At 43.8% G+C, this 26,996-nt stretch overlaps 2 protein-coding genes across 3 annotated transcripts; one reads left to right on the top strand and one right to left on the bottom strand.

Annotated features, from left to right (window-relative positions):
- The first annotated feature begins 945 nt into the window (after positions 1-945).
- On the top strand, positions 946-15,546 carry chrna4b (cholinergic receptor, nicotinic, alpha 4b). 2 transcript variants are annotated; one of them, XM_056423940.1, is made up of 7 exons: positions 946-997; positions 10,294-10,445; positions 11,472-11,516; positions 11,600-11,709; positions 12,560-13,502; positions 13,554-13,988; positions 15,421-15,546. In XM_056423940.1, exons 1-7 carry the CDS (start codon positions 946-948, stop codon positions 15,544-15,546), a joined length of 1,863 nt encoding a protein of 620 aa, XP_056279915.1. The 2 variants fall into 2 exon arrangements, with proteins under 2 accessions (XP_056279915.1, XP_056279914.1); XM_056423939.1 differs by having other exon boundaries at positions 12,560-13,988.
- Positions 15,547-21,195: 5,649 nt separating this feature from the next.
- zgpat (zinc finger, CCCH-type with G patch domain) lies at positions 21,196-26,801 on the bottom strand. The gene is made up of 7 exons (XM_056423942.1): positions 26,647-26,801; positions 25,422-26,111; positions 24,904-25,037; positions 24,559-24,723; positions 24,195-24,317; positions 22,389-22,803; positions 21,196-22,190 (listed from the first exon to the last, which is right to left on the bottom strand). The coding sequence occupies exons 2-7, from the start codon at positions 26,036-26,038 to the stop codon at positions 22,052-22,054; spliced, it is 1,593 nt and encodes a 530-aa protein (XP_056279917.1). The 5' UTR covers positions 26,039-26,111; positions 26,647-26,801; the 3' UTR covers positions 21,196-22,051.
- Between the last annotated feature and the right edge of the window lie 195 nt (positions 26,802-26,996).

The raw sequence follows: 26,996 nt of genomic DNA, 5'->3' as shown, positions 1-26,996 counted from the left end.
AGCAAGTCTCAGTAGATGGCCAGCAATGGCAGTGAAAACTAAAATCTGTGAAGCAGATTGGCAGGGAAGCACAGAGCGAACGATACAATCTCTGTCTGACAGCACATGAGGGTCAGGGACGTGTGACAGAGAAAGGAATAAAAGGAGGGGGGGGGGGAGATTATACGGTCCTGGGGAATGGGGCAGAGAGGAGACTGAAGAGTAATCCAGAGTTCCTATGACTCACAGGTCTTTGACAGGCAACCTCACACATACACACATACACACGCACACACACATAAACACACACACACACACACACCACTGCTTATGTAGAGAGTGGTAAGAAAAAATATATACAGATATGTATTCTCTTTTTTCCTAACACACACACACACACACACAGAGACAGTCACAAAAGTTCACTGTTTTTCATGGGAAATAACAACTGAAGGTGAGACAGAAAAGTGTAACTGGGAGAAAAGCAAGTAGCTGTGTGTGTGTGTGTGTGTGTGTGTGTGTGTGTGTGTGTGTGTGTGTGTGTGTGTGTGTGAGAGAGAGTGTGAGTATGTCTGTTTGTGTTTGTGTGTGTGTGTGTGTGTGTGTAAGAGAGAGAGAAGGAGAGAGTGAGAAAGGGAGAGAGGTGAGGAGGCGGAGGGATGATAAGCGAGAGAGGGAGTAATGGAGATGGGGAGGGTGGAGAAGAGAGGGATGAGGCACACTTGTATGAAGGATTCCAACGGAGTGAGAAGGGACGTTCAAGTGTTGGATCGAAGAGACTGAACTGGAGGTCTGGGGTCCTTCAGACTGAACACTCTGGACCGGACAGAAGAGATGAACTGAAGAGATGGACAGATGGAGGAACGCCAGGCCCGGGGCTGACAGACCGACGTGACCTCTCCATCTGGCTGTTTGCCCTAATCTGAACCCTCCTGAGGTCCAGCAGAAGTCGGAAGGGAGTTTGCAATGGATGTATACAAGTGTCTAAGCGTACTTTTCTTCGCTCTTCCTCCACAAGGTAAGTCATTTCCCTTACTGACAGTTACAGTTGCTTTGCCTCTCATTTTTCTTTATCGTCGTGAGGGACTGCGTGAATATGATTCGAGGCGGGGATGATGGGGTGTCCGGGAGGGTGGGTTGTGGATTTTTTTCTACATGCTCAAAGGAGGCTGGTATACAGGACTGTCTCAGAAAATTAGAATATTGTGATAAAGTTCTTTATTTTCTGTAATGCAATTAAAAAAACAAAAATGTCATGCATTCTGGATTCATTACAAATCAACTGAAATATTGCAAGCCTTTTATTCTTTTAATATTGCTGATTATGGCTTACAGCTTAAGAAAACTCTAAAATCCTATCTCATAAAATTTTAATATTTCCTCAGACCAAGTAAAAAAAGATTTATAACAGCTGAGTGTTTGTCAAGGCTCAGGAAACCCTTGCAGGTGTTTCGAGTTAATTAGACAATTCAAGTGATTTGTTTAATACCCTACTAGTATACTTTTTCATGATATTCTAATATTTAGAGATAGGATATTTGAGTTTTCTTAAACTGTAAGCCATAATCAGCAATAAATCAGAATAAAAGGCTTGCAATATTTCAGTTGATTTGTAATGAATCCAGAATGCATGACATTTTTGTTTTTTTAATTGCATTACAGAAAATAAAGAACTTCATCACAATATTCTAATTTTCTGAGACAGTCCTGTATATGTATTGGGAGACCTTTATTCATGATCATTTATTTTTCTTCATTCATTAAAGTTGATGCCTCAACCGTTCATTAAGTACAGCAATATATTCAATACAATAAAGGAAGCTCATTGTTATCCAGTTCCAGTATTGCATTAGAAAGGCCAGCATTTGCTTTTACTGAAGGAGAACTCAATCACTGACAAATGAAACACAAAACCTTCTAGACGCACAAACTTTGTTGTGTGCCAGAGTTTTCATTGAACCAGGAGGTAGAAACTGCCTCCGTTGCTTCGTGACCTGGCAACAACGCTTTGTTTGAGCAGGACTCTCTTGTATAGAAAGTGATTGTGCTGCCCTCAGTATATGTGCTGTTATACACCTCGGCAGTTAGATGAACTCCTTCCTGACATCATGACTCTGAAGACCCTTGTCCGTTGTCCACAGGTTTATTGACATAGGAAAGTGTAAAACTAAAACACACAAAGAGCATAATGAATACAATGACTCGATGTGCATACAACTTCTCAAAACTAAACAGTCACGAAAATAATCATCTGCAATCATGAGTAACAACAACACAAATCAATACGTACCAACGATGCTATCAAAAGGTACAAGATGTATGCAGATTCCACTGGATTACAAGACTAATGAAGACAGCGTCTCTGAGCCATGCTCTTGTTTACTTCCTGATTACAAGCTACCGGAAGTTACGGGACATTTCCTGTTTTCAAAATAAAACGTATTAACATGCTGGCTTAACAGTTGTAACAAAACACTCCCCGCCTGGCGTGAATACACGCCACTCTATAAATCCTAGACAGTTCTCTTCACTGGGCCTCTGGGGGGAGAAGAAGCACCATCTCAGAAACAGGCCTAAGAAAAAGTTTAGTCACTCCTGTTCGTGTGACCTTGATCTCGACCTTCCCGTCTTCGCTGGGAAGGTCATGTTACCAGTCCAAGTGGCCATTCATTTCTTGGTACTTGGCTATCCTTGAGGAGAACAACACTTCCTGGGTTGATGTTCGGATGAGTGGACTGCCACTTGCCTGTAGTGTTGGGAGGAATTGCTTTCGCCATCTGTCCCAGAAGGTGTTGGACAGGTGCTGGACCTGCCGCCACTGGTGTTTGTAGAGGTCTGAAACTCCAAACTCTCCAGTAGGAGCAGAAAGGACATTCACTTTTTGAGTGAGAAGAGCAGCTGGAGTAAGTATAAATGAGTCGTCAACGTCAGTTGTCACTGGAACAAGAGGCCTGCCATTTATAATGGCTGTCACTTCTGCCATGAAAGTCACTAGCACCTCATGAGTAAGTTTGTCCTTCAGACGAAGGAACATGGAGTCCAAGATTCTCCTTGCAAGACCAATCATTCTTTCCCATGCACCGCCAAAATGGGAAGCGTGCGGAGGGTTAAAGGTCCAAGAGCAACCTTGGCCTGACAGGTAAGTCTTCAATGTTTGAAGGTATCTTCAAGCTTGCAAGCACCAACAAAGTTGGTGCCACGGTCTGAGCGGATGTGTTTGACAGGACCGCACAAAGAAAGCGCCTTAGCAGCGTTGATGAAGCTGGATGTGTCAAGGGATTCTATGACTTCAATATGAACCGTGAAGATCACGGCCCATCGTTTACTGTGGGAATGGCCTCCTCTTGTTCTACGTGAAGAGACATTCCAAGGGCCGAACACATCAAGCCCGACATTCGTAAAAGGCGGTTCCGTCGAGACGATCCGCTGGAAGACTGGCCATCTTTTGAATTGTAAGTGGGGCTCTAAGCCTTCTGCAGGTTACACACTGATGGATGATGCTGCTCACTTTTCTTTTGCCACCAACTATCCAAACGAACAGCCCCTTCTGTAAAGAGATGGCCTTGGTGATAGATTTGTTCGTGGTGATGCTTGATGAGTAAGGTTGCAACCTGATGTTTACCAGGAATAATCACTGGAGTCTTTTCACTCTGATCAAGGTTTGCATTGTAGAGGCGGCCTCCGACTCTCAGAAGGCAGTGTGTGTCAATGAAAGGATCCAGATTTTTGAGAGGACTACTTTTAGGGATCTGCTCATGTTTTTGGATACATTTGATCTCTTGACTGTAGACTTCCTCCTGTACTGCTTTAATGATGATGTGCAACGCTTGATCAGACTCCTCAACAGTGTATCCTGTTTTGCAATGATGCCAGCCCTTACAAGGGCTGTTCTTCAAGGTCATGTTGAAAAATAATGGCCCGAGTTAGAGACTTCCAGGATGAGAACTTGCGAATCGTTGAGAACCAAGCTGCTTGGATGTTGTTGTAGTACTCAAAGTGGACACCAGAGGGCGAATGTCTGGGTCTGAACCCGTCTTGTAGGTGCTCTCTGCAGCACTTGTCTCCGGTGTGTACAGAGATTTGGGTCCACTCAGCCAGTTTGTGTCGTTCAAATGGCCTGCAGCAACAGAAGCGTGGTCTGCAGGGTTCTGTTCTGTTGACACGTAGCGCCATTGATCTGGGTGAGAGGATCTTCGGATACATATACATAAAAGCGCCTGATTTCATTAGAAATGTAGCCAAGGACTACCTTGCTGTCTGAGTGGAAGGTTGTAGCATCGAGCTGAAGGTCTAGTTCTGACGAGATTAAGTCTGCTAACTCCGCTCCGAGCACTGCTGCGCAAAGTTCCAGTCTTGGAATTGTTTGTTCAGGGCGAGGGTCAGCTTGGCTTTGCCCATTACAAATCCCACATGGTTGTTTCCAGCAGAGTCAGTTACTTTTAGATATGCCATAGCTTCGAAGCTGGATGCGTCAGAAAACGACACATTTCCGTCTGACAGCTGCTGTGGGTGAAGTTGTAGTGTAAGCTCTGGGAATAGAAAGCTGGGACAGATCTTTCAAAGATGATCTCCAAGATGTCCATGCTTCCTCCATTTCTTGGGGTAAAGGTGAGTCTCTCAGTTGTGAGTTCTCTCAGAATAGCCTTGCCTTGTATTGTGACCGGCGCTGCGAACCCTAGAGGATCGTGAGGCTGTTGATTGTGGACAAGACACCCCCCGAGTGTAGGGTTTTATCTCATCAGAGACGGTGAAGTGGAAGCAGTCGGCCTGGAGGTCCCAATTGATTCCAAGACTACGCTGCATTGGCAGCGCATCTGCATTGAGGTCCAAGTCTTTAAGGTCTTTAAGGCCTCCATGACCTCCTTGTTGTTTGCTGCGATTTTGTGCAGCCTTAAGTTTGATTTGGAGAGAACATTCTGTGTCTTTTCAGCAGGTTGACGCAGCGGCGACTGTGGGCAGAGACTTCAACCTCAGGGTCGATGTGGAGCTCACTACTCTGAACAGACTGGTGCAGTCCATGAATCGCTATTGCGGGGGAAGGACTATTTCCAAAGACGTGGACCGTCATTCGATACTCCACAATGTCTTTGGAGGGGTCGTTATCTTGGAACCATAGACGTAGGAAGTTCCTATCGTCTTCCCTTACTGATAAACAATAGAACATCTGTTCTATGTCCGTTGTAAAGGCAATTGCTTCCTTTCTAAAGCGTATCAGTACACCGAGCAGTGTGTTGTTCAGATCAGGCCCGGTCAACAGCACTCCAGTGAGCGACACACCGCTGTACTGGGCGCTGGAATCGAAGACCACTCGTATTTGGTTTGGTTTTCTTGGATGGTACACACCAAATATTGGCAAGTACCACTGTTCTTCATCCTCATTGCAGGGAGGGGCTAGCTCAGCGTGACCATTCTTGAACATCTTTTCCATGAAAATGAGAAAGTGGTCTCTCATTTCAGGCTTCCTATCAAAGTTTTTAAAGCTTGTGGCCTGTTATTGGGGAGCCGTTGACGTAGGCATTTAAAAGGTAATGGAGCTACCCAACTGTTGTTTGCATCTTTTCTTAGCCCTTCTTTCATTATTTTCATTAAGGAGATGTCCTGGATAGACGGAGCCATGTTGTCGTCATCTTTGGTCTGCTTGAATATGTTATATCCTAGGCTATCAACTTCACAGTTTGATATCTCCTCAGGATGTGTTTGGAGGTGGTTTGTGACCTGGGTGTCACTGTATTTTTCTTTTACATTGAACACGTTAGGACACGGGTCAAAGAGTGTCCCGTTCCGTGGTGTTCGTGAAGAAGGTGCTGACTGTCTGTGGTTTGTGAAGCGGCCTAAACATACATTACCCACGATGACCCATCCCAGATCCAACTTCTGAGCATAAGGTAGGTTGTGTGGGCCATTGACCTGTTTGCGGACTTTATGGACTCTGATAATATCCCGACCTAAGAGAAGCATAATCGGGGCCTGTGGGTCGATATCTGGGATGGGGTGTGCAACTGACTTTAGGTGCGTGTGATGAAAAGCTGCATTGGGAGTTGGAATCTCATCTCTGTTATTTGGAATGTCATCACATTCTATGAGGCTGGGTAGTGGGATGCTGACGGTCCTATCCAAAGATTCCACAATGTAACCACTGGCTCTTCTTCCTGTCGCTTCCTTTACTCCAGCACACGTTTTCAATGAGTAAGGAGCACTTGGACTTTGGTCATTGAAGACTTCGAAGAACTGTGAACGAACTAGTGATCTGTTGCTCTGTTCGTCCAGAATCACGTACATCTTCACTGCTTTGTCAGCGTGGCCGGCTGGATACACTTTCACAAGGGATACTTTAGAGCAGGATCGGTCCGTCGCCACAGACATCTGTACATTTGATGGTGACATGGGGTTGTGGAGAGCTATCCTGCTCCGCCATGCTCTGGAGCCAAGTCCGTGCCTTCAACCCAGGGTGCAGGTCCAGGGTGAAGCGCTGTGTGGTGTCTTTCACTTTTACATTCATAACATCGAACATTAAATGTGCAGTTCCTTGCAATGTGTGATGATGAAGCACAGCATTTGAAACAGATGTTATTCTCTTTTAAGAATGTCTTTCGGTCTTGATATGCTTTTCTCTGAATGAGAGGGTGAGGTTTTTTATGGATTGGACACAGTTTGTCACATTCATCGAATTTCGTTGGAGGCTCTCTAGAATCAGAGATGGCTTTTGGAAATACCTCTGTTTTGTTAACATAGACTTCTCGCTGTCTGTTTGGCTTCCAAGCTGTTTTTTCTGTCTTGGGAGACATGTCTGAGTGAGAGACAAAGCTGAAACTTGGGTCATTTTTGACACTAGCTTCATTGCTAACAAAGTTACAAGCAGGCAAATGGGGATATGAAACGTGATATTGCCGCAGGATGCCCCAACTGATGCCCACTTTTCCTGCAGATTGAAGGAGCTTCTGTACAATTGGGTTGACGCCCGCTGTATCAAGGAAAGAGAGGCCGGTAGATCTCCTTCAGCTTTGGCTGACTCTAGTTCCATTAAAAGATCACTCAGCTTTGTTAGTTTAGAATAATCTCGGTTTGTTATTTTTGAGGCGTCAAATACGTTTGAACAAAGCATCTTCTATAACTTTCATGAGCCGTAAGATTGTTCAAGTCTGTCCCATATCATAGCCAAACCTGCTGCTGGACGATTGATGTGTATCGCTCTTATCTGCTCGACGTGTTCTGCTGACTTAAACAGGAGATCCATTTTGTCAGGTCTAAACCTTTGATTGCGTTCTGAAAAGAACGTTTCCAGGCTCTGTAGTTCTGAGGTCTGTCATTGAAATGGAGATGTTGGAATTGACATTATTGGTGTTTGAAAATGTGGCATAGGATTTAAGGGCAGGATGACCTTTGCCGTTTTGAGGTCCAAGACTCTGCTCAGGAGTGGCATTATGGTTGTCAAACCGCATTGCGTTTCTTATCGACATTTTCATCTTCATAGATGTAAGGCTGCTGTGAGGTGAGGCGAGTTGGTTGAAAAGCTGCTTTGTCGCTCGTATGATGGGAAGCTATATTGGCTTGGGTTGGATGGAATGAGTTGGCTTCAGATTTGATAGATGCAGCTGGAGTTTTAGCGCTTGGGCCTCTTTCTGTTACAACACCATCATCAAACAGCTGAGCTTCTGTGTTTTGTGATTTGGCTTGGTCAATCACATATTGTTCTGTGCGTTGTGCAGCTTCCAAAGGACTGGAGTCCAAATTTAACATGCAATGTCTTTCGCTATTTGCATCTGGACTTCAGCCTCAGCTACAGCTGCGGCTGTCTCTTTCTTGTAATTGAGCATTTCTATTGAGGCTTCTAGCTTAGCTTTTCCTAGCTTTAGGTTCATTTCCTCTTCGTAGGACATGCGTGCTTTGCTGCCTCTGCTCTTGCTCTTGCCTTTGCTGCAGCAGACCCCATTGATGATGCGCGGAACATGTAGCGGGACCGCGTCTTTAATGAACTGCCATGGCGTTGTCTGGACGTACCTCTGTTTAGAAACCGCTGTGATGGTCATCCACTGGCTGCGTGTGATGACGTTGTTCGCGGTCTGTCAGCAGCTGCTTATATCTTGCCCGCTAGAAAGCCGTTGTTTTACTGTGCTGCCCTCAGTATATGTGCTGTTATACACCTCGGCAGTTAGATGAACTCCTTCCTGACATCATGACTCTGAAGACCCTTGTCCGTTGTCCACAGGTTTATTGACATAGGAAAGTGTAAAACTAAAACACACAAAGAGCATAATGAATACAATGACTCGATGTGCATACAACTTCTCAAAACTAAACAGTCACGAAAATAATCATCTGCAATCATGAGTAACAACAACACAAATCAATACGTACCAACGATGCTATCAAAAGGTACAAGATGTATGCAGATTCCACTGGATTACAAGACTAATGAAGTCTTGTTTACTTCCTGATTACAAGCTACACATTTCCTGTTTTCAAAAATAAAACGTATTAACATGCTGGCTTAACAGTTGTAACAAAACAGTGATATTTGCTGCTCGTGCATTATTACCCACCGAGAGTTCATTGATTTAAATGAGGACATAACTATGTCTCATGGCTCTGAAAAATCTACATAACTAGGCAGATGAAAACAGTTTTTTCCATTTTTTTCCCCCCAGATTAATTCATTTAGTTTGATTTTGATTGCGTGCATGAGTAAATATGGGAAGAGTTGCCATCAATGAGAAGCAGCCAGGGGAATGGTATTATTTACAGGATGACGGAACTGGATACTCTCACAAAAATCGGAAAAGAGAGATTTGAGTAAGTGTGTTTCAGCCGACTGGAATGAAAAGGTTGAGGCTTCTGCATGCTGAGGTAACATCCCAGTCTGTGCCGGGGTTATTCACAGTTTCCCTTAAAACCCATTGTGCAGAAGGAAAAGAGTCACCTATGTTCTCCTGCACACATTACTGCTCTGACTCACACATTGTCAAAGTCATGGCACCCTGCGAGCTCCCCCATCTAAACCCATTAGCGGCGAGGCTGCTTTACAGTCGACTGGACCGTCCCTGTTTATTTAATACCGTCTGCATCCATCAGATATCGCTCAGAGCTGATGTGATAATACAAAGGCACCTGTGTCGGTTTCTTTCATCTGCATAAAACATGGAAACATTTCAAGGTTGTTGAGCATCTGGACATTAAGGCAGAAATAGAAGTAAAAAACGTAGTGGGAAAAATAAACTAAATCCATTCAATAAGATATTGATCCCAAGCCTTTTACAAACTGAGGATGCCAGTTTTCCGGCAACTGAAGGACAGTCCTTCAGCTTTGATTGAGTGGGTGGGAGAAGCCGAGAGGGAGGCCTGGCGACATGACAACAATATCTGTGTCCTTTTTTTCAAGAATACAAGTTGGAACGGCATCTTTATTCAAGATAGAGAGATAGGTACAATTTCATATTTTGCAAAGTATGCAGTGAAAACTAAATATATACAATACAATGCACCATGCGCAAGAAATACATTGATATACAGTATGCGGAAGTGTGATATTTCAGTGAGGTGGGTGAGACAAAATCCCAGCCTATGATGAATTGCTGTATCATTGAATTACCTGCACAGACTCACTTTGACCTTAATAGAAAAATGCCTCATTCAATATTTAAAAAATGGGGGAAAAAAGGTCGGGATTACAAAGGACACCGTGCTGTACGAGTCTCGGGACGATCTCTGTCCCTTTTTTGATTGTTCAGAGACCTTGTTGGGTCATCCTCAGTGCGGGGTGGGGTGGAGGCGGTGGGGTTGAGTTGCTCCATCAGAGCAACAGCGAGGGAGGGGTGAGACGTCTCGACAGATCGCTCCATCAGCACGTCTGTGCGGTTCAGAGACACAGCGGATGTCCTCAGACTCGGATTCATGCTTCCGCTTGTTCCTTCTCTCATCTCCACCCCTCCCCCCATCACTCAGATATAGTCGCTTGTAACTAAACGCCACCTGTATAATAGAGGTCACCCTCTTAGATTACAGTTTGTACAGTGAATCCTTCTCGGCGGCACGGATAAGTTAAATCCATTAATGATGAGCAGATTGTCGAAAATATATTCAGTATTAATATTCTGCGTCTGAAATCGTGTCTTCTACTTTGAGTATAAAATCGCAGAAAGAGAAACAAATCAAGGCCGCGTCATGAATGAGCACAAGGGAGCAGCATTTATATGTAGTCTTGAGCAAATGTATTGTTTTGAAGTTCTAAAAGGACATTTAATGACGCGGGGAAAAAGAGGTAATTGTGATTGATTCAAGCTTTCTTTGGGTGTCTAATCTTTTCTTTTCTCCAATCAGTTTGTTTCCAAGTTCGACCTCGTGCCCACGCTGAAGATAGGCTGCTCCAGGATCTGTTCGCACATTACAATAAGCTCTCCCGGCCTGTGGAAAACACTTCAGACACAGTGCTAGTCCACTTTGGACTGTCTATTGCCCAGCTCATTGATGTGGTGAGTAAAACCTCACAGCATTTTTACATTTCACCAATAGCCAACCCCGCATATCAATAATAAGGGCCAACCAAAATAAATTCCTTTTGTTTTTGTTTGTCTACTGCTACAGAGTACATATGTGCTCTGTGAATCACTGCCCTGTGGTCTCCTCTGATGACAAAATCAAGAACCAAAAGGAAAAAAAAGAAATTCTTTCATAATGGCGTCCATAATACTTTGAACTTCGACATTTCTGAATCAAAAATAGGTTTCATAAATATTTTTTTATATATCCGTGTCGTATAATGCTTGCGGGAACGCAAAACTCCCTGGTTATCTTTTGGCAACAAAACTACTTGGTTAAGGTTGGAAAAAAAATCATAGTTCCTGTCACAATAATAACATAAAATGTAACCAGAAGCAACCAAAAGCAAGACAGACTTTCTTACATCACCTTATGTAACGATTGTATCAATGCTACATATAAGTCGTACAAAAGTCAATGTTTACTTTTGGTTTCACATGGGACACAAGCTGTGGTCTCCTGCGTGAAAGTCCTGTGTTTGTTGTCTGTTTTGCTTCACCCATCCACCACCCGCAGTGTTTTTTTCTTGCTAGTTGTACTCGTTATTATTATCACGGAACTTTCAATAACAGTCCCTTGTTCTGAATGCAAATTATATGCTAAAAAAAAAAGTCTGGCAGTTTGCAGGCTGAATAGCTAATACTCAGTGCGTTTACATGATGGTATAATTCGAATCTTGCTTTAGTGTGTTCACTGTCTGCTGGGAGAGAGATGGAGAGAGCAGCTTGCCAGCACTGGCAGCAAAGCTGCAAAATGTTTGTTTTTCTTTTCTAGATGTATGACACAACTGTCAACAATCTATATTTTAAATAGAGGGTACGTTGACTTATTTTGAAAGCAGCTCTAAAAAAATAATAGATCAAATAAAAGACGAAATAATTAAACCCTTTCGATCATACAATTCATTTGAAAGAAGATAAATGTCACAATTTTTCTCTCTCCCGTTTTCATGAAATAAGGATGAGAAGAACCAGATGATGACCACAAACGTCTGGGTCAAACAAGTATGTAATAATAGAGACACATATTAAATATACAGTCCAATATAAAGCTACAGTATATACATTTTATTGTTGTTTTCCTCTAGGAGTGGAATGATTACAAACTGCGCTGGAAACCGGAGGAATATGAAAATGTCACCTCCATCCGCATTCCTTCAGAGATCATCTGGAGGCCCGACATTGTCCTCTACAACAAGTGAGGATCTGTGTCAATAGCTTGTTTTCATGTGCAGAAACTGTAAGAGACTCTGAGTTCCCCAATTGTTGACACATTCAATGCAAAACCAATGGCATAGCAGGCACTGTTCACATTGTGATGATTTAATTCCAACAGACCGGAGGGGACACTCGAAGATTCAGCAGTTGTGCCTAACATCTTGTCCTGTGCCAATGTCGTTAAGTAATTCAGCTGAAATATGAAAAATGTGAACACGGTCAGCCTTAATGGATGTGGTTACAAACACAGCCTGGAATATTGTACAAAGCAATTAGCCTTGGAATTAGAAGATGGAACATAATTGGATGTGTTTCAAGGGGCTGTGGGTAAAATGCATCCCCAAGTATATAGATTTATTTCACTTCAAATCCGGGAAATCAGCTCAAACTAAAGGAAAAAAATATATATCGAAAACCTCGCATGACAGAATTAGTTAAATAAAACTGTCATTTTGTGTCATGATAGAAACAAGATTTTGCTTTTTCTGTAATAATATATATGACGCTCAGACATTCTTTTATAGAAATTAATAGGGCAAGGCCCCGGCCCCCGCAACTTTATTTTTTAAGCAGAGTTCTATGTTACAAGTTCACTTGAGTCAGTGGTTAAAAATGGTCAACTTATGCACTTTTTCCACCCGAGAACAAATGAACAAATGCAATCCCCAGTTAGATGGTTGAAAACAATCAATTGTGGATTTAATGATATTGCTTAAAGCATTTCGCCAACATTAAAGTATTGTAATGTAACCCCTGATTAAGGTAAAAGTGTTAAGTACATTTTCTGTCCCACTTTTCTCCCCTCTCACGTCCTGTTCTTGTATGTGCAGCGCTGATGGCGACTTTGCGGTGACCCAACTCACGAAGGCGCATCTGTTCCATGATGGTCGGATAAAGTGGATTCCACCGGCCATCTACAAGTCTTCCTGCAGCATAGACGTCACCTTCTTCCCTTTTGACCAGCAGAGCTGCAAGATGAAGTTTGGCTCGTGGACCCACGACCGCGCCAAGATTGACCTCATCAGCATGGCCAGCGACGTGGACCAGATAGACTACTGGGAGAGCGGCGAGTGGATCATCATCAATGCAGTGGGCAAGTACAACACCAAAAAGTACGAGTGCTGCACAGAGATCTACTCGGACATCACCTACTACTTCATTATCCGGAGGCTTCCGCTGTTCTACACCATCAACCTCATCATCCCCTGTCTCCTTATCTCCTGCTTGACCGTGCTGGTGTTTTATTTGCCATCGCAATGTGGAGAGAAGATCACATTGTGCATCTCAGTGCTGCTGTCCCTGACAGTGTTCCTCCTGCTGATCACAGAGATTATACCCTCAACATCGTTGGTGATTCCGCTGATTGGTGAATATCTGTTGTTCACCATGGTCTTCGTCACACTGTCCATCGTAATCACCGTCTTTGTTCTGAACGTACATCACCGGTCGCCACAAACCCACGGCATGCCTCATTGGGTGCGGAGGGTCTTCTTGGACATGGTGCCGCGGGTCCTCTTCATGAAGCGACCGCCGGGCACAGCCAAGCAACACTGCAAGAAGCTCATCGAGATGATGCACCGACCGACCACCATATCGGCAACGGACAACTCGTTGGCCTATTGGACGGGGTTGGAGACGGGGCTGAGACAGATGTGCCAGGAGGAGACTGCTCTTCCAAAGACTCCATCCGACAGTCCAAGCGTCCTCGTCTGCTCGCCCTCGCCACCCTCTTCCCCTCTTGAGGACTGCAACGGGAATGATCACCCACCGATGGCCAACATCTTCTGCCAGACCACATCTGGTGAGTATTCTGTTCGCTCCGAGAAGCATCCCCAACGGGGGCACAACTCCGCGGCCTCGTCTTCTTCGCAATTATCCTTGCCCTCGGCTCTGCCACTTGGTCCACTCCACAGCCTTTCCAAGGAAAAACCAAATACACTGGCCCCAAATGGCCGCTCCCACAGTGCGGAGCAAATGTGTGACCTGCAGAGAGAGAGAGACGGGCACCGCTGTCGCTCCCACAGCTTCCACTACTGCTGTCTGCACGATGAAGGGCCTGGGCTTAAGGCGATTGGCGGGTGGGTGAAGAAACAAGACCCGACAGATCACCCGACAGAAGCCATCACGGGAGAGTCGACTAAAGACGCGAGTACCCAACAGGACACCGTTATTGCAACTATTTCCCCAGCTATGCAACGGGCCATAGAGGGAGTTCAGTACGTCGCCGATCACCTCAGGGCAGAAGATGCAAATTTCTCGGTGAGTTGAACCATTACTTTCAATTAAATTATCAGTAAAGCCTTGGTAAATAACATATTAAGATCTAAAAATCCATGTAGTGCTCATATTTTGGAGGAAAAGTCCAACAGAGCTCATTATGGCTCAATATAGCTTCAATGAGTTTGTTCTATACCAGTAGACAATTCAATTCAGTTTATTTTGGATAGCCCGATATCACAAATTACAATCCAGACCTCTACAATCCATGAAACAGATGGAGGTAGAGAGGAGGGGTGGGCGGGGCACATCAGCAGGGCCATGGCATCAGACCCAGCCATGTCCAACGGACCCTATGAGACGTGAAGTCACAAGGACTCCGGGGAGGAAGCAGAGTTAATAATAATGTGCAATGAGAGATGAAAAGTCATCCATAAGTAGAGAGAGAAAAGGAGATAGGTGCTCAGTGTATCCTAAACGTCCCCCAGCAGCTTATAGGCCAATAGCAGCATATCAAGGGGCTGGACCAGGTGAACCTGATTCAGCCCTAACTATAAGACTATCGAAGAGGAAAGTCTTAAGTCTACTCTTAAATGAGGTGACTGTGTCAGCCTCCCGGACTGAAGGTGGAAGCTGGTTCCATAAAAGAGGAGCTTGATAACTGAAGGCTCTGGCTCCCATTCTACTTTTTAGTCCTCTAGGAACCACAAGTAGCCCCGCATTTAGTGAGCGCAGCTCTCTAGTGGGGCAATATGGTACTGCAAGCTCCTTAAGATATGATGGGGCATCACCAGTCAAGGCTTTGTCGGAGAGGAGAAGAATTTTAAATGTGATTCTTGATTTTATGGGGGCCAGTGCAGAGCAGCCACTTGGGAGCAGCTACTGGAGTAATCTGAACTCATAATTGACCATCAGACAAGTGACAGTTTAATGAGAATTTAGGTCATGTCGCACCATGTGTCATCCTGCTGGTCTCTAGTTTTGACCAGTGTAAAAAAGTTAAACCGCTCTTTGTTAGTCGTGTTGAAATAAATCTGTAAAAATGCGTTTTGATAAGGAAAGCAAAAACCTTTTTTTTAGTTGAGAGTACAACACTGATTCAGTGTTAATTGCAGAGTAGTTCGCAAAAGAAAGAAAGCTGTCTCATGGAATGGGAGCAGAAGTTCAAAAATATGTACAATTATTCTAAAATAAAATAAATGCAAAAAGGTTGTTGCATTCATTGACACCAGTCATTGTCAGGACTACAATGTACTTCGGTACCCATCTTTGGGAAAATGGGGCCTGTGTAATTTGACCTTGAATAAGAGAGATGAGCAAGAATTGACTGACATTTAGGCGATAGCCGCCTCCTAATGAAAAAAAAACAGCCATTCGAAAGAAATCAATGAAGGGTTAAAACGGACAGCTGGTAAAAAGAAAGTTTATGGGAAATTTTGAAATGTCTCCCTCTGCTGTGTCTCTTCTCTGCTAGGTGAAAGAAGACTGGAAGTATGTGGCCATGGTCTTTGACAGGATATTCCTCTGGATGTTTGTGCTGGTGTGTATACTGGGATCTGTTGGACTCTTTTTTCCTCCTTGGATGGCTGGAATGATCTAGAATCTCGCCACTTAAAGGACAGGGAGAACCACAAACACTTTTACAGAACACAATGTCTTATCTCTTAAAAAAAGAAGAAGAAGAAGAAGAAATTATGGTTTATCGTTTCTTTATTTTTCAAAGGTACTTGCCCCAGGTTATCAAAAGGTGGAGAAACAAGATGAAATATCTCTCATCGATTCCATTGAGCGTATCAATTCTTTATGAGGGCAAAAGGCCAACAGCGAAGAAAAAAAGAAGTAGAGTGGTACGGAAGGTACCACTCTACTCTGACGTTGAGCTTTATAGCCCACGCTATAACCTTTATAGCCAACGCTATAACCGTTACAAAAAAGTAAACAAAAAAACAAAACACTGCAAAAAAAGCAGGACTCAGGAAACGTTTTCTTTGGGGACGGTAAGACGGTTCGGTTTGAATCTCAATTTAAACATTCCTGATACAATGTCAATGTAAAATATTCCAGTTTCAGTGCAACCTGACTGGGAGTTGTGCGTGTTTGTTTTCTATTCCTTTATTTTGTCGTTAACAGGGAGTAATTTAAAGTCACTCTCTCCAGTGTCGCATCGCCCTTCCTCCCCCTCAACCCCAGCCATTTGTTTTATATTGCTTGATATAGGAGTGGCAGGAATGAGAGGCAAATTAGTTCTTTTTTTTGTCAAGCATGTCTTTCAAGAGCATAATAATTCCTTTTAGGAATTGATATTTAAAATTTAAGGTGACTATCAATAAATAACTGCCACATCATTCTTTTTGAGACATTTGTATTATTCTCTGGAATAAAGAAAACCACCCATCTGGAAAGGAGAGTGCTGAAAAAGAAAGACCCCCTCCAAAAAATGCTGTTCTTGATGAGCTGAAGGTTCCTGGCAGTGGCGGACAGAGGTAGCAGTGAAAGGCTGATGATGAAATCACTTCTGAATATTTATGACAAAACCGGAACGCATCTAGAGCGATGCCAAGGAGCAGAGACGTGTTTCAGGGACATGTTTGAATGATTACACTATTAGGGGAAGACACCAGTCCCCAAGGTGTTACATATTTTGACAATAAAAATATGGTCCATCCTTTACCATACATTGAAGAGTGATATTATTATTATTACATACATGAGGCTGACTTTATTGGCTCCAAACTTTCCTAAATAAAATCACATTTTGTTAATTTAGATTTAGTGCATGACTTTTGCTGCTTTGCTTAATTAAAAATATTTTCAATATTTGCAGCAGCTTAAAATTTACAGATGAAGATGTTGGTTCTGTGCAAACTGTTCAAAACTATTAAGGAAAGATTAATTGTGCTGCTGTATATTGACACACATTACCAGATATGCTGTTTTATCTCTCATAAGTTGTTGCAGCAATGTATGGATTGATAAGAATTGTTACACATATTTGGAATGAATTTAAAGAAAATTGTTCAACTCGGGAATTCATCAATATGATGAAATATCCTTCCCAAAAAAAAGCCGTGATTTGGATTGAAACACTTTTGACATTTGGAGATTTCTGTAAGAAATGCATTTTTTTCACCGAGTAAATGTCTGAAAACTTCTGTGAACCCCGTTATTGTCCCTACATCTAGGAAAGCCACGTGACCTCCGAATGCTAGAGCTCTCTAGTACAAATACCACATTCATACTGAATTATAACAACTGCAGGGTTTTTGCCCAAAGCTCATAAAGTGTCAAGGAGAAGCTCAAAATGGCCATGCCAGTTTTCTGTTTGCAGAATTCCGCCTGAAGTTCGAGAGATTTCTGTTCATTTACTGACAGGCTAACAGCATCTTTGCTCTGGCTTCAAAACAGAGGCGGCTGCAGCCGGCACATTGTTTTTGTGTTTCTGAATTGTAAATGTGTCCAAAAACAAAACAAAAAGCATTTCCCATCAAGTCATCGCCTCTCGTGCACTTTGATCCTGGTCCTGTACACATAAAATCCCCAATTAGATACAATTTAAAAGCCTGTAACGTCACACCTGAATGACCAAAGTGATGACCTTCATCTTGACCTCGGCCAACAAACTATTATATTTCCACTGGCTCAGCAGAAGACCAACCATTGATCATTATGTAAAAACACGCTGAGGGAAATTGCAATTAAGCACAATGTGGAAAGACTGCACTTTAAACAACGTGGTACATACCAGCAGAGCTGTGTATTTATTCATAGAATCCAGAACGCAATTTGGATAAGAAAGGTTGGATGATGGTCTGAAATGCAAAGTAGCTTTGTTGCAACTTTAAATGAGTTGAAAGCTTCATATACAAAAAAGATTAGCGTGAGTTATTCTTTTGTCCGTATGTAAAGATTCATATATGAACGGATATTAATTTCCTTTTGACCTTCATGATTTTTCGCTGGAAGCACAACAAACAAGTTCGGCCTTTATTAAATGACAAGCTAATTTCCATTGTATGATAAGTCGTGCCTTTTCAGTTGGGTATTCAGCAACATGGTATTATTAATATTATACTCATGCACAGTGCACCATTGTGCAACATCTCATGGTGGAGCTCCAAAAGGTTTCCTCTGTACCCGCTGTCTCACGAAAGTCACGTAAGTACGTGAAACTATTATTCACGACTAAATGTCATTTTGTTACATTAACCTCATTACAAAATTCAGACCTTCAATACTAATTTCAATTATCGGGATTGTCTTTTGCAGATCCATGTGTGAGGACTTTGATAATTCATTTAGACAAGGAGACGTGCTTTAATTTAATTTATCAGAGCTCCCTGATATACTGTTAGTGGTGGATGTACTGTATGGCTTCTTGATGTTAGCGTGCGTACCGATTCTAGTCCCCCCAGCTGGCTTCTGGATGTTTCTGTCATGTTGTCGTCAAGACAAGACAGTGTTTCCCTGTGTTTCCTCTGTTTCCCTGTCCATCTGTCTCCTGTGTGTTTACCCTGTCTGTCTAGGGCTCACCAAGACAGCCTTGGGCGGTGATTGCCGGAGCAGCTGGGACTGATCGTCAATTAGGACGCTGCCTACTTAAACTGTACCCATACCCCTTGATGTTGTTGGATCGTTAGTTTCTCTCCTGTTGTCAGACTGTGGTTCTGCTCAGTAAACAATTAAAGAAACCCTTTTGATTTTTGAAAGAAAGACTCCTTGTGCTGCTTTTGGGTTCCTGCCTTGCTCACAGTTTCCAGCTGATTCATTTTAGAGCAAGAACCCTGGCGAGAGGAATACAAACACGTATGTCGGATATTTTCTACAAATGAGACGTTAAAAGTCTGAGGCTAAACCCAACAGGTAGCAGGCAAAAAGTCAGCTTTCCAAGTAGAAACTGAAATATAGGAGCAGCATTTTGTTGCATGGTACAGGAAGTGGATGACAATCATGATATGATATGATATACCTTTATTCGTCCAACAGTGGGGAAATTTCAAAAATCACAGCAGCGGTGCACATCAGAGCATCAATAAAAAAAAAGATATATCACAAAACTAAATACTAAAATTAATACTAAATATACAGGGGGGAAAACAAAGTAAAGTGCTGAGTAGAGTAAAGTGCAAAGTTTGCCAGGATCTCCAGCGGTCTACTGCAGTGTGTTGTGCAGCCTGACAGCAGCGGGAAGGAAGGACTTGTGGTACCTCTCCCTCAGACACCGGGGAGGAATCAGCCGATGGCTGAAGGAGCTGTGCAGAGCTGCGAGAGTGTCATGCATGGGGTGGGAGGCGTGGTTCATCAGGGACGAGAGCTTTGCCATCATCCTCCCGTCCCCACCACCTCCACAGTATCCACAGGACACCCCAGCACGCTGCTGGCCTTCTTTATCAGCTTGTTCAGCCTCTTCCTGTCAGCCGCTGCCATGCTGCTGCTCCAGAAGACCACTCCATAAAAGATGGCAGATGCCACCACAGAGTCAAAGAAGGTCTTCAGGAGTGCTCCCTGCACTGCAAAGGATCTCAGTCTCCTCAGCAGAAAGAGTCTGCTCTGTCCCTTTTTATAAAGTGTGTGTGCGTGGTCAGCCCAGTCCAGTTTGTTGTTCAGGTACTTATAAGATTTTACAATCTCAATGTCCAGTCCCTGGATGCTCACTGGTACCGGAGGAGTGCGTTTACCACGGCGGAAGTCTACCACCAGCTCCTTGGTCTTACTGGAGTTGATGTGGAGGCGGTTCCGCTGGCACCATTCCATAAAGTCCTGGTTCAGTTCTCTGTATTCCCTGTCATCGTCGGCAGAGATGAGGCCGACGATTGCAGAGTCGTCAGAGAACTTTTGCAGGTAGACGTTGCCAGAGTTGTGCTTGAAGTCCGAGGTGTAGATGGTGAAGAGGAATGGAGCCAGAACGGTTCCTTGTGGAGCAAGGAATTCCCAATCATGCTCTCGGGCCTGGTTTTTGGGTTCTATACAGACATAACTACTTTGCAAAACTGGAGTTTACACGTTATGATGGATCCCTCAGCATTTAATATGGACACATTTCTGCCATACAGCTGACAGGCCTAGAAAAAGGCTAATAAGTGGACCGAGTTAGGGTTGTTTTGATCAAACTATTTTTATGGTCTGTACTTGAAATTTTCAATTCAATTCAGTTTATTTTGTAGAGCCCGATATCACAAATTACAAATTTGACTCAGAGGGTTTTACAATCTGTACACATACCACATCCCTGTCCCAGGACCTCGCATTGGATCAGGAAAAACTCCCAAGAATTGCACGCTAGCATGCTGGTGTTAAGCAGGGATAATGATAACCAAATAGTGGCTCATCCTCTGGGGACCATGAACGCTCCAGACAAAATGCCATGGCAATTCGTTCAGTAGCTGTTGAGGTTTGTGTGGACCGAAGTGCTTCTGGCGTGGCTACAAATGGATGAAATAGAAAAAGGGATCGAATAGAAATGGCTAGAAAAAAACACCTAAAAGCCCAACCCATTCTACTCATCCACAGGTCATCCTCCCCTGTCGCCTGGCAACCCTCGGGGCCAGACAGACTAAAGTGGATTCCTGAGTAAAACATCTGTCAAGGTGGCCTTCCAATCAATTTTGCCATCACATATCCTTAATCACATAATCTGGGCCCTGATAAATGCTGATTAGCAGAGAAAACTCCCCTAATAGGCCCGTCTGAATCCACACACACACAGTAGACGTCCGCAGGAGTGTGCACGGCATACAGACGACCAAGTTTGTAGACCACACACACACACATACAAACACACACAAACACACAGTTGGCTGTGTGGTGACACCGCCAGGGACCCGTAAATGGGGTAAAGTGTGAAGCACATACCCTCGAGGGATCCCATTAAATCAACGCACGTGCTGCATTTTTGCCATCCCCCCTACACAAACACACACACACCAAAGATCAGCAATTTCAGCGTGATCCCTCCAGTCACCGGCAAATTAAAAGTGCTGCCAATCACCAGACCGGAGCACGAGCGGGACTTCCCTAAGGATACAGGGTGTGTGTGTGTGTGCGGCTGCCCTCTGGTCCGTCAGAGTCCCTCCAGAGACTTGAAGGAGGGCTTACAGAGTGCACTGTATCTCCCAGCTGATTGCTTTAACATGAGGTATTTGCTATCTCTCTCTCCTGAGGGGACAAAAGGACTTGCTGATGGTCTTCAGTTTCTCAAGCCGTCTTCCATGGACTCAGGGTCACACTAAACTTTCAAATCCATAACGACTGATTCTTTTGGAACACCTTTATTAAAAAGAACATGTGTGGCAAATACAGTGGTTTTGCGTTTTATGCTGAATTCACATTATAATCTGCTCATATGAAGAAGTTCATCTCCAGCAAACTCATATCTTAATTTAAACCTTTATTGAGAGTGTGGAAGCCAGCGAGGCGGACGCAGTCACTGCTCAACCCACCGACTGCCTACAGGCGATGTTTTTCGGATCAACGAGCAGACAAGGTGCTCTCCAAATTCATTATTTAATAGAGGGGTTATGGTTGTAGCTTCAAAGCCGGTAAGAGGTGTAGACGTATGGGGTGGGGGGCTTCACTTCAGAACTGTGTAAAGATCTCCAAACTCCCGAGGTTGTAATTTAAAAGTAAGACAGAGATCCGAGCAACGGTATCCTGCAGTTACCGTTGGAACCGCCTCTGGGCTAGAATTATTGAAACCTCTTCCCGAAAAAAGTACAATAAAGGAAACGCATAACTTAGGTGTATGGATTAAAAAGAGAAATGAAACTTCAAAGATCGGGTTTTTAGTGTAGAAAAAAAGGAAGAAAAAAAGCACACAGATCGCAAATAAAATGTTGCTTGGAACGATATTGTGAAGCGTTCAATTAGGAACCTAACAACTGTTATCAACTAAATGAACCGCTCAGTCCTCGAGAAATTTCAATAAGAAGCAGAAATGATGATCAGCAAATGCTGCGTTCTGCTCGAAGTCGAATCCAGGATGCCGGTGAGGAAGAATGCAAAACAAATAAAAGAAAAAAAAGAAGAAAAAAAAAGAGGCAGGGGACAAAAGTTCATCTCAGGCGAGCAGTGCTTCCCTTTGTCCTTTGAGTCTTTGGAGAGAGCCGAGCCTAAAACTCAGTCATCTTCTTGTGCGTGTCGGCCTTCCGGTTCTCTCGCTGGATGGACAGCTCCTGGGCTTTCTGCTGGGTCAGCAGCCGGCGGGCTGCAGACAGCTTCTCTTCCAGCTGCTTCACTCTGGTGGCGTCCCTTTGCACACACAAATAACAGATTAGGACGTACGGGGAGGGTGTGTGTGCTGGTTTTAGATGCACTTTGCCAGTCATGACACGCTATAGCTGCTTTTTAATGGACTCTTGGGTCCGTACTCTCCATGGAGACCGTTTCATGAAGTGATCATTAATAAAGTATAGAAACGTCTAATAAAACACAGGAGTTGGTACTGACCTGCCCGTCTGTCTGCCGAGTAGCTCAGTCAATTTCTGGATCTCCCTCTCAGTCTGGGACACCCGCTCCGAAGCCTTGAACAGCTTCACATTCAGAGTCCTCTTGGTGCCTTTCCCCCCCCTGTAAGCCTCCACTCCAGTCGCCGCCGATGCAGCAGCGGCACCACCCTCTACGGCCGGGCCGGTGCTCTTGCCTTCTAGCTTCTGGTTGAGAAAGTCGAAGACGGTACGGCGCCCTGCGGCGTTGACCCGTGGCTTCCTGCATCTCTTTCGCCGACCCGTCGGCGTGCCGTCCTGGGTGACCTTGCTCTGGGTGCGCCGCGGGGTGAGCTCGGCACACTGGTCCAGAGACTTGCGTTTGGGAAGGACCACTGCCATCACTGGCTCTAGCCGACCCTCTTGCAGCTTTCCTAAGCCTGAGAAAAACAAAAGCGATCGAGTGAGGGAGAGGAACACGTGCACTCGACAGGGGAAAGGTTATGCCAAACCAACACCTGGCAACACCATGCACAATATATTAAAACATACATTTTTAAGCTTACAGTTAGGTTATAGTTATGAACATTTCATATGATACATCCGCTTTTTATGTTTCATTTCATGTTGGCCTCTCGTGTCTTGTCAACCAATTTAATATTGTTATTGTATATTTTGTGACCTATGATCTCAACTTGTAAGTCTATCAATATGAGTGTTCTTCTGTTCCTATGCCTCGTCTTAAAGAAGTATTAATGTGAAGAGATGGTTATAATGTCACTCAATGAAAGGGAGCTGTAATTCCAGTCTGTGGGAACTCCTTGTATTGCAACATTATTGATCCCCCCCCCCCTTCTATTTAGGTACAGCTGGCAGCCACACACAGTGCAGAGCCCAAGGACCAACTCAAGCTCCGGGGCTAACTGCTTTGGTCAAGGGCAGAGGCGGAAGGGCTTTGTAAATCGAGCATACACGTGTTTGCGCAAGGAGGAAACTTGAAAAGGGGGGGGGGGGGGTTCAAACTGCCATGTCCTTACTATAGCATGACAATACAACTGGGGCACTATGTTGGTTGTAAAGCTTGAGCTTGCATGTGACATGATGTGTCATTAGCACCGACCTCAGTGAGAGTACTGTGTTGAAATACAAGGAATTACTAGTTTTGCAGATTCACTCATATACCTACATGGATTCACTTTGGGAGACAGATGTAAAATGTGGAGACGTACAAAAAGATCGTCTTGGATGTTCACCGTGAACCAAACAGGAAATACGATTTTTTTTAAAATATGTGCACTTTTAGGCAATTTTTTTCATTTTTACAAGCACTTTACTTTAAATAAATTCTCAAAAAGATTTAATCCGATCGACGACATATTTGGTCAGTACAAGCTAAAGGCCTTTGCAATTAAAAGCTGTTTTCGCGCAACACTGTTGCCACGGCGAGTGGCGAAAACGTGCCTTTGCCATGAAAAAAACGAAGTTATTGTATATTCAGCATACAATGTCCAATCTGCCCCAAATCTTGTGGGAGCAATCGCTCCAAGAGTTCCTTGTTCAATAGTGTTTGCACCGCCCCTTTCATAATCCCTGAAGCGTTTGTTGTTCACTCCTGTGGGAGGCATCATTTCACCCAGCAGAACCTTTTGTTGTGCCTGGTCAAGTAGGCGTCCACCACCCTGACACATTGGAAGGTGCGAGGGCTCGTTCATCGCTTGCAGCTTTGAGATTATATATATATATATATATATATATATGTGTATTGTATTATTCCCAGGCAAATGTGACTTCAGAACCTAAAATGCAGCTAATGTTGTACACTTGCACTTACCTTTCCCATATTCATAGCCCATTTTCAGCATAAGCTTGGATCCGATGCCTCTGGTATGTGCCTCCCAGCCACCAAAATTTGCACTGTTTACCGTATCTGTGGATTCTCCAGCAGTGTCCATGACTGTTGGGTAGCAAATGAAAATGAAAGTAGGAACGGTCAGTTACTCCGTCTAACAACTTTCAAACAAATTCAAATGTTAAAATCTATGCTGGGAAGTCAAATGGAATACTAGGCCATTAACTGGAGGAGCCTTGCCTCCACAATTCTATGAAAGTACACCCAAGTCATATTATTATCTTTGGCAAGACTTGTAAGATGACTTCATGTTTTGATTGACAGGAGTATTGCAACACATAGACACCTTTTGCAAAAGCCACATCATGTCCATCTCCAATGTCGTCCGGGTCAGAGTCTGAGGAGAGCGGGTCGTTTTCTCTCAAAGGCGGGATAATGCAGTCGGCCTCGACCGCAACATCTTTGAGCAGCACTGAGTCAAACTTCACAGTGTAGAAACCACTGTCAATATCTACATGGAGAGAACACATTTTAGTCACCAAAACATTCAAACTAACAGGAATCTTTTCATCTGGGTTGTTTTGTACAATGGTATTCTATTTGCTTTGACAACAATTTTGTTCCGCTAAAATTGTCACCAAATACTCTAAAATAATACATTGTCAAAAAACTGTCCTTCTGAGCGGCATACCTTTGATTTTGGCTGGGTACCAGATGCCGTCTTCGTGTCGAGCCAAGCAGGAGGAGCCTTCTTCGAGATTACCGAGGTCAAACTCGAGGAACTCTCTGAGCTCCGACACATACACCACCTGGCCGTGGGAAAACCTTTAAAAAAGGGGGAAATAAGTGGATTATACAGTAACTAATTAAAGGATTCAACCAACATGGCCCATTGAAGCTCATACTGGACTAGAAAACACTGTTTATTTATTGCCCGAGAAATCCACAGAGCTAGCCTTTAGACAGTCATGGGTGACACTGAAAATCAGATTGTTGGATTAAAAAGTGCTTACAAAAACTCAATTTCACAGCAGTTTATTTTAAATTTTCTGTTGCTATGGTCAGCCTGCATCATGTGGACAACGGGTGACACTTGCTGGATAATATCTGCTATTACAAAGAAGGAAAGATATGGGCAAGTTAACATACAGCCAACGTTTACATGTGCAACTGTACAAAATATAATAGAAAGATACAGTGGTACTTCACCTGCAATTCTCCAGGAAGCGGCATTTGTCCTCCAGGTAGTATGGACAGGGCTTCATAGACTTCTGGGTGGGGTAGACGTAGAGCACTCTTACTTGTGCCTCCTCTGCATCTGACGGTTCTGCCCCCACCACCATGGCATTGTGATACTCAAGTGTCCCCCATGTTGTCCGGTAGGGCGCTTTTACTTTGGTACCACTGAGTGAATCTTCTTCTTCTTCTGCCTCGTCTTCCTCCTCTTCATCATCATACTCTACCCCACCTTCCTCCCCATTTTCCCGATATCCAGGATCGGAGTTACTCCCTGATGGCTCCCCGAGTTTGGAGTAGAAGGCTGCCATCTCACCGTCCAATCCGCCATTTGCGCCGTTCGTGTCGGCTGCTGCCTCGGAGACTTTCGCCCACAGTCCATAACCGTCTTCGAGGCTGGCCAGAAGTTGGCTCTTTTTGACAGACACGAGACTGGACTCTGTGAGCTCTATCAGCTGACAGAGGTCGTCCTTCAGCTTGAGCAGGTCGGATTGCTGGGAAGGGTCCAGGCCAGCTGACAGGGCTGACTCCACCTGCTGCAACTGGGCACCATAGGTACTGATGGCTGCCTCAAGGGTTTCTTCATCCATACTGACACTTGGCACAGGGTGGGGCAGGAATGGACAGCATCAAGTCCGCCCCCTTCCTCCCCCCACAAGACACCTGAGGAAAAAGGAAGATGGTTAATATGAAGTGGATTCAAGTGAAGCCAGAACAAGGAGATGAACTGATTAAGCTGCACTCCTGCAAAAATGCAAATATCCCATTCTCATACCACATGATTACAATGTATCCTGAGCTGGATCGTTTTTAAATCATATTTCAGGAACTTATCTCTTTATAAAAGAGATTAAGTAAAGTGGCAGACTGGATTTGGAAGGACATTTAAAAAAAGAAGATAACTGTGATCACTGATTTAACTAAGTAATAACGTCAAATTACCACTGAATCAACGCAAACATGCTGGGCTTTAACGATACTGTAATAGGAACTCACGTCAACGTGACTTCCGACACTGACGGTATGTTATGGAAGCTTTTCCCTTTGATTGTTTAAGTCCCCCTATTTACCGTATTTTGTCAACATATTTAAGAATAAATAAATAACCCAGCTTTATATGAGAGCTAGTTTCAGCTAACTAAATTGTAGCCGTCTGTAAGCTAACTTTAACAACTGTTTATGATAACACGAGCGTTACCTTCGTAATTAGCCGGGCGGGCTGACCTCCACTGCACCCACAGAAAAAGGGACAGCCATGAAAATGTGTGCTATGTTGAGAAATACGGTAATTTAAAATAAATGCTAAATCCTCCAGGTCGAACACCACAGTAACCGGTTGAGTATCAAGCTAGGAGAAAATAATGAACGGTAGATCCACGATGCGAGTTGTCTTTTCCTTCAAAATAAAACAAATGTCTGCTCTGACCGTAATCATATAACACTAGGTTTATTTACATAGGTTTTTGTAAACTACTCACGGCACTTCTAGTTTTGAACTAGTGTCTGAACAAATAAATCATTATTCTCTGTTTTACGATTTGGAGAATT

Source organism: Pseudoliparis swirei, chromosome 9 (assembly GCF_029220125.1).
Source record: "Pseudoliparis swirei isolate HS2019 ecotype Mariana Trench chromosome 9, NWPU_hadal_v1, whole genome shotgun sequence".
Taxonomy (NCBI): domain Eukaryota; kingdom Metazoa; phylum Chordata; class Actinopteri; order Perciformes; family Liparidae; genus Pseudoliparis; species Pseudoliparis swirei.
This window is presented reverse-complemented; position numbering and strand designations above follow the sequence as displayed.

Coding starts and splice junctions, on each gene's coding strand:
- chrna4b (XM_056423939.1), top strand. CDS start 946: ATGGATGTATACAAGTGTCTAAGCGTACTTTTCTTCGCTCTTCCTCCA. Junction 11,710..12,559: donor GACATTGTCCTCTACAACAA/GTGAGGATCTGT, acceptor TTGTATGTGCAG/CGCTGATGGCGACTTTGCGG. Junction 13,989..15,420: donor CAGAAGATGCAAATTTCTCG/GTGAGTTGAACC, acceptor CTTCTCTGCTAG/GTGAAAGAAGACTGGAAGTA.
- zgpat (XM_056423942.1), bottom strand. CDS start 26,038: ATGGATGAAGAAACCCTTGAGGCAGCCATCAGTACCTATGGTGCCCAG. Junction 25,038..25,421: donor CGCTTCCTGGAGAATTGCAG/GTGAAGTACCAC, acceptor CCTTTTTTAAAG/GTTTTCCCACGGCCAGGTGG. Junction 24,724..24,903: donor GTACCCAGCCAAAATCAAAG/GTATGCCGCTCA, acceptor CTCTCCATGTAG/ATATTGACAGTGGTTTCTAC.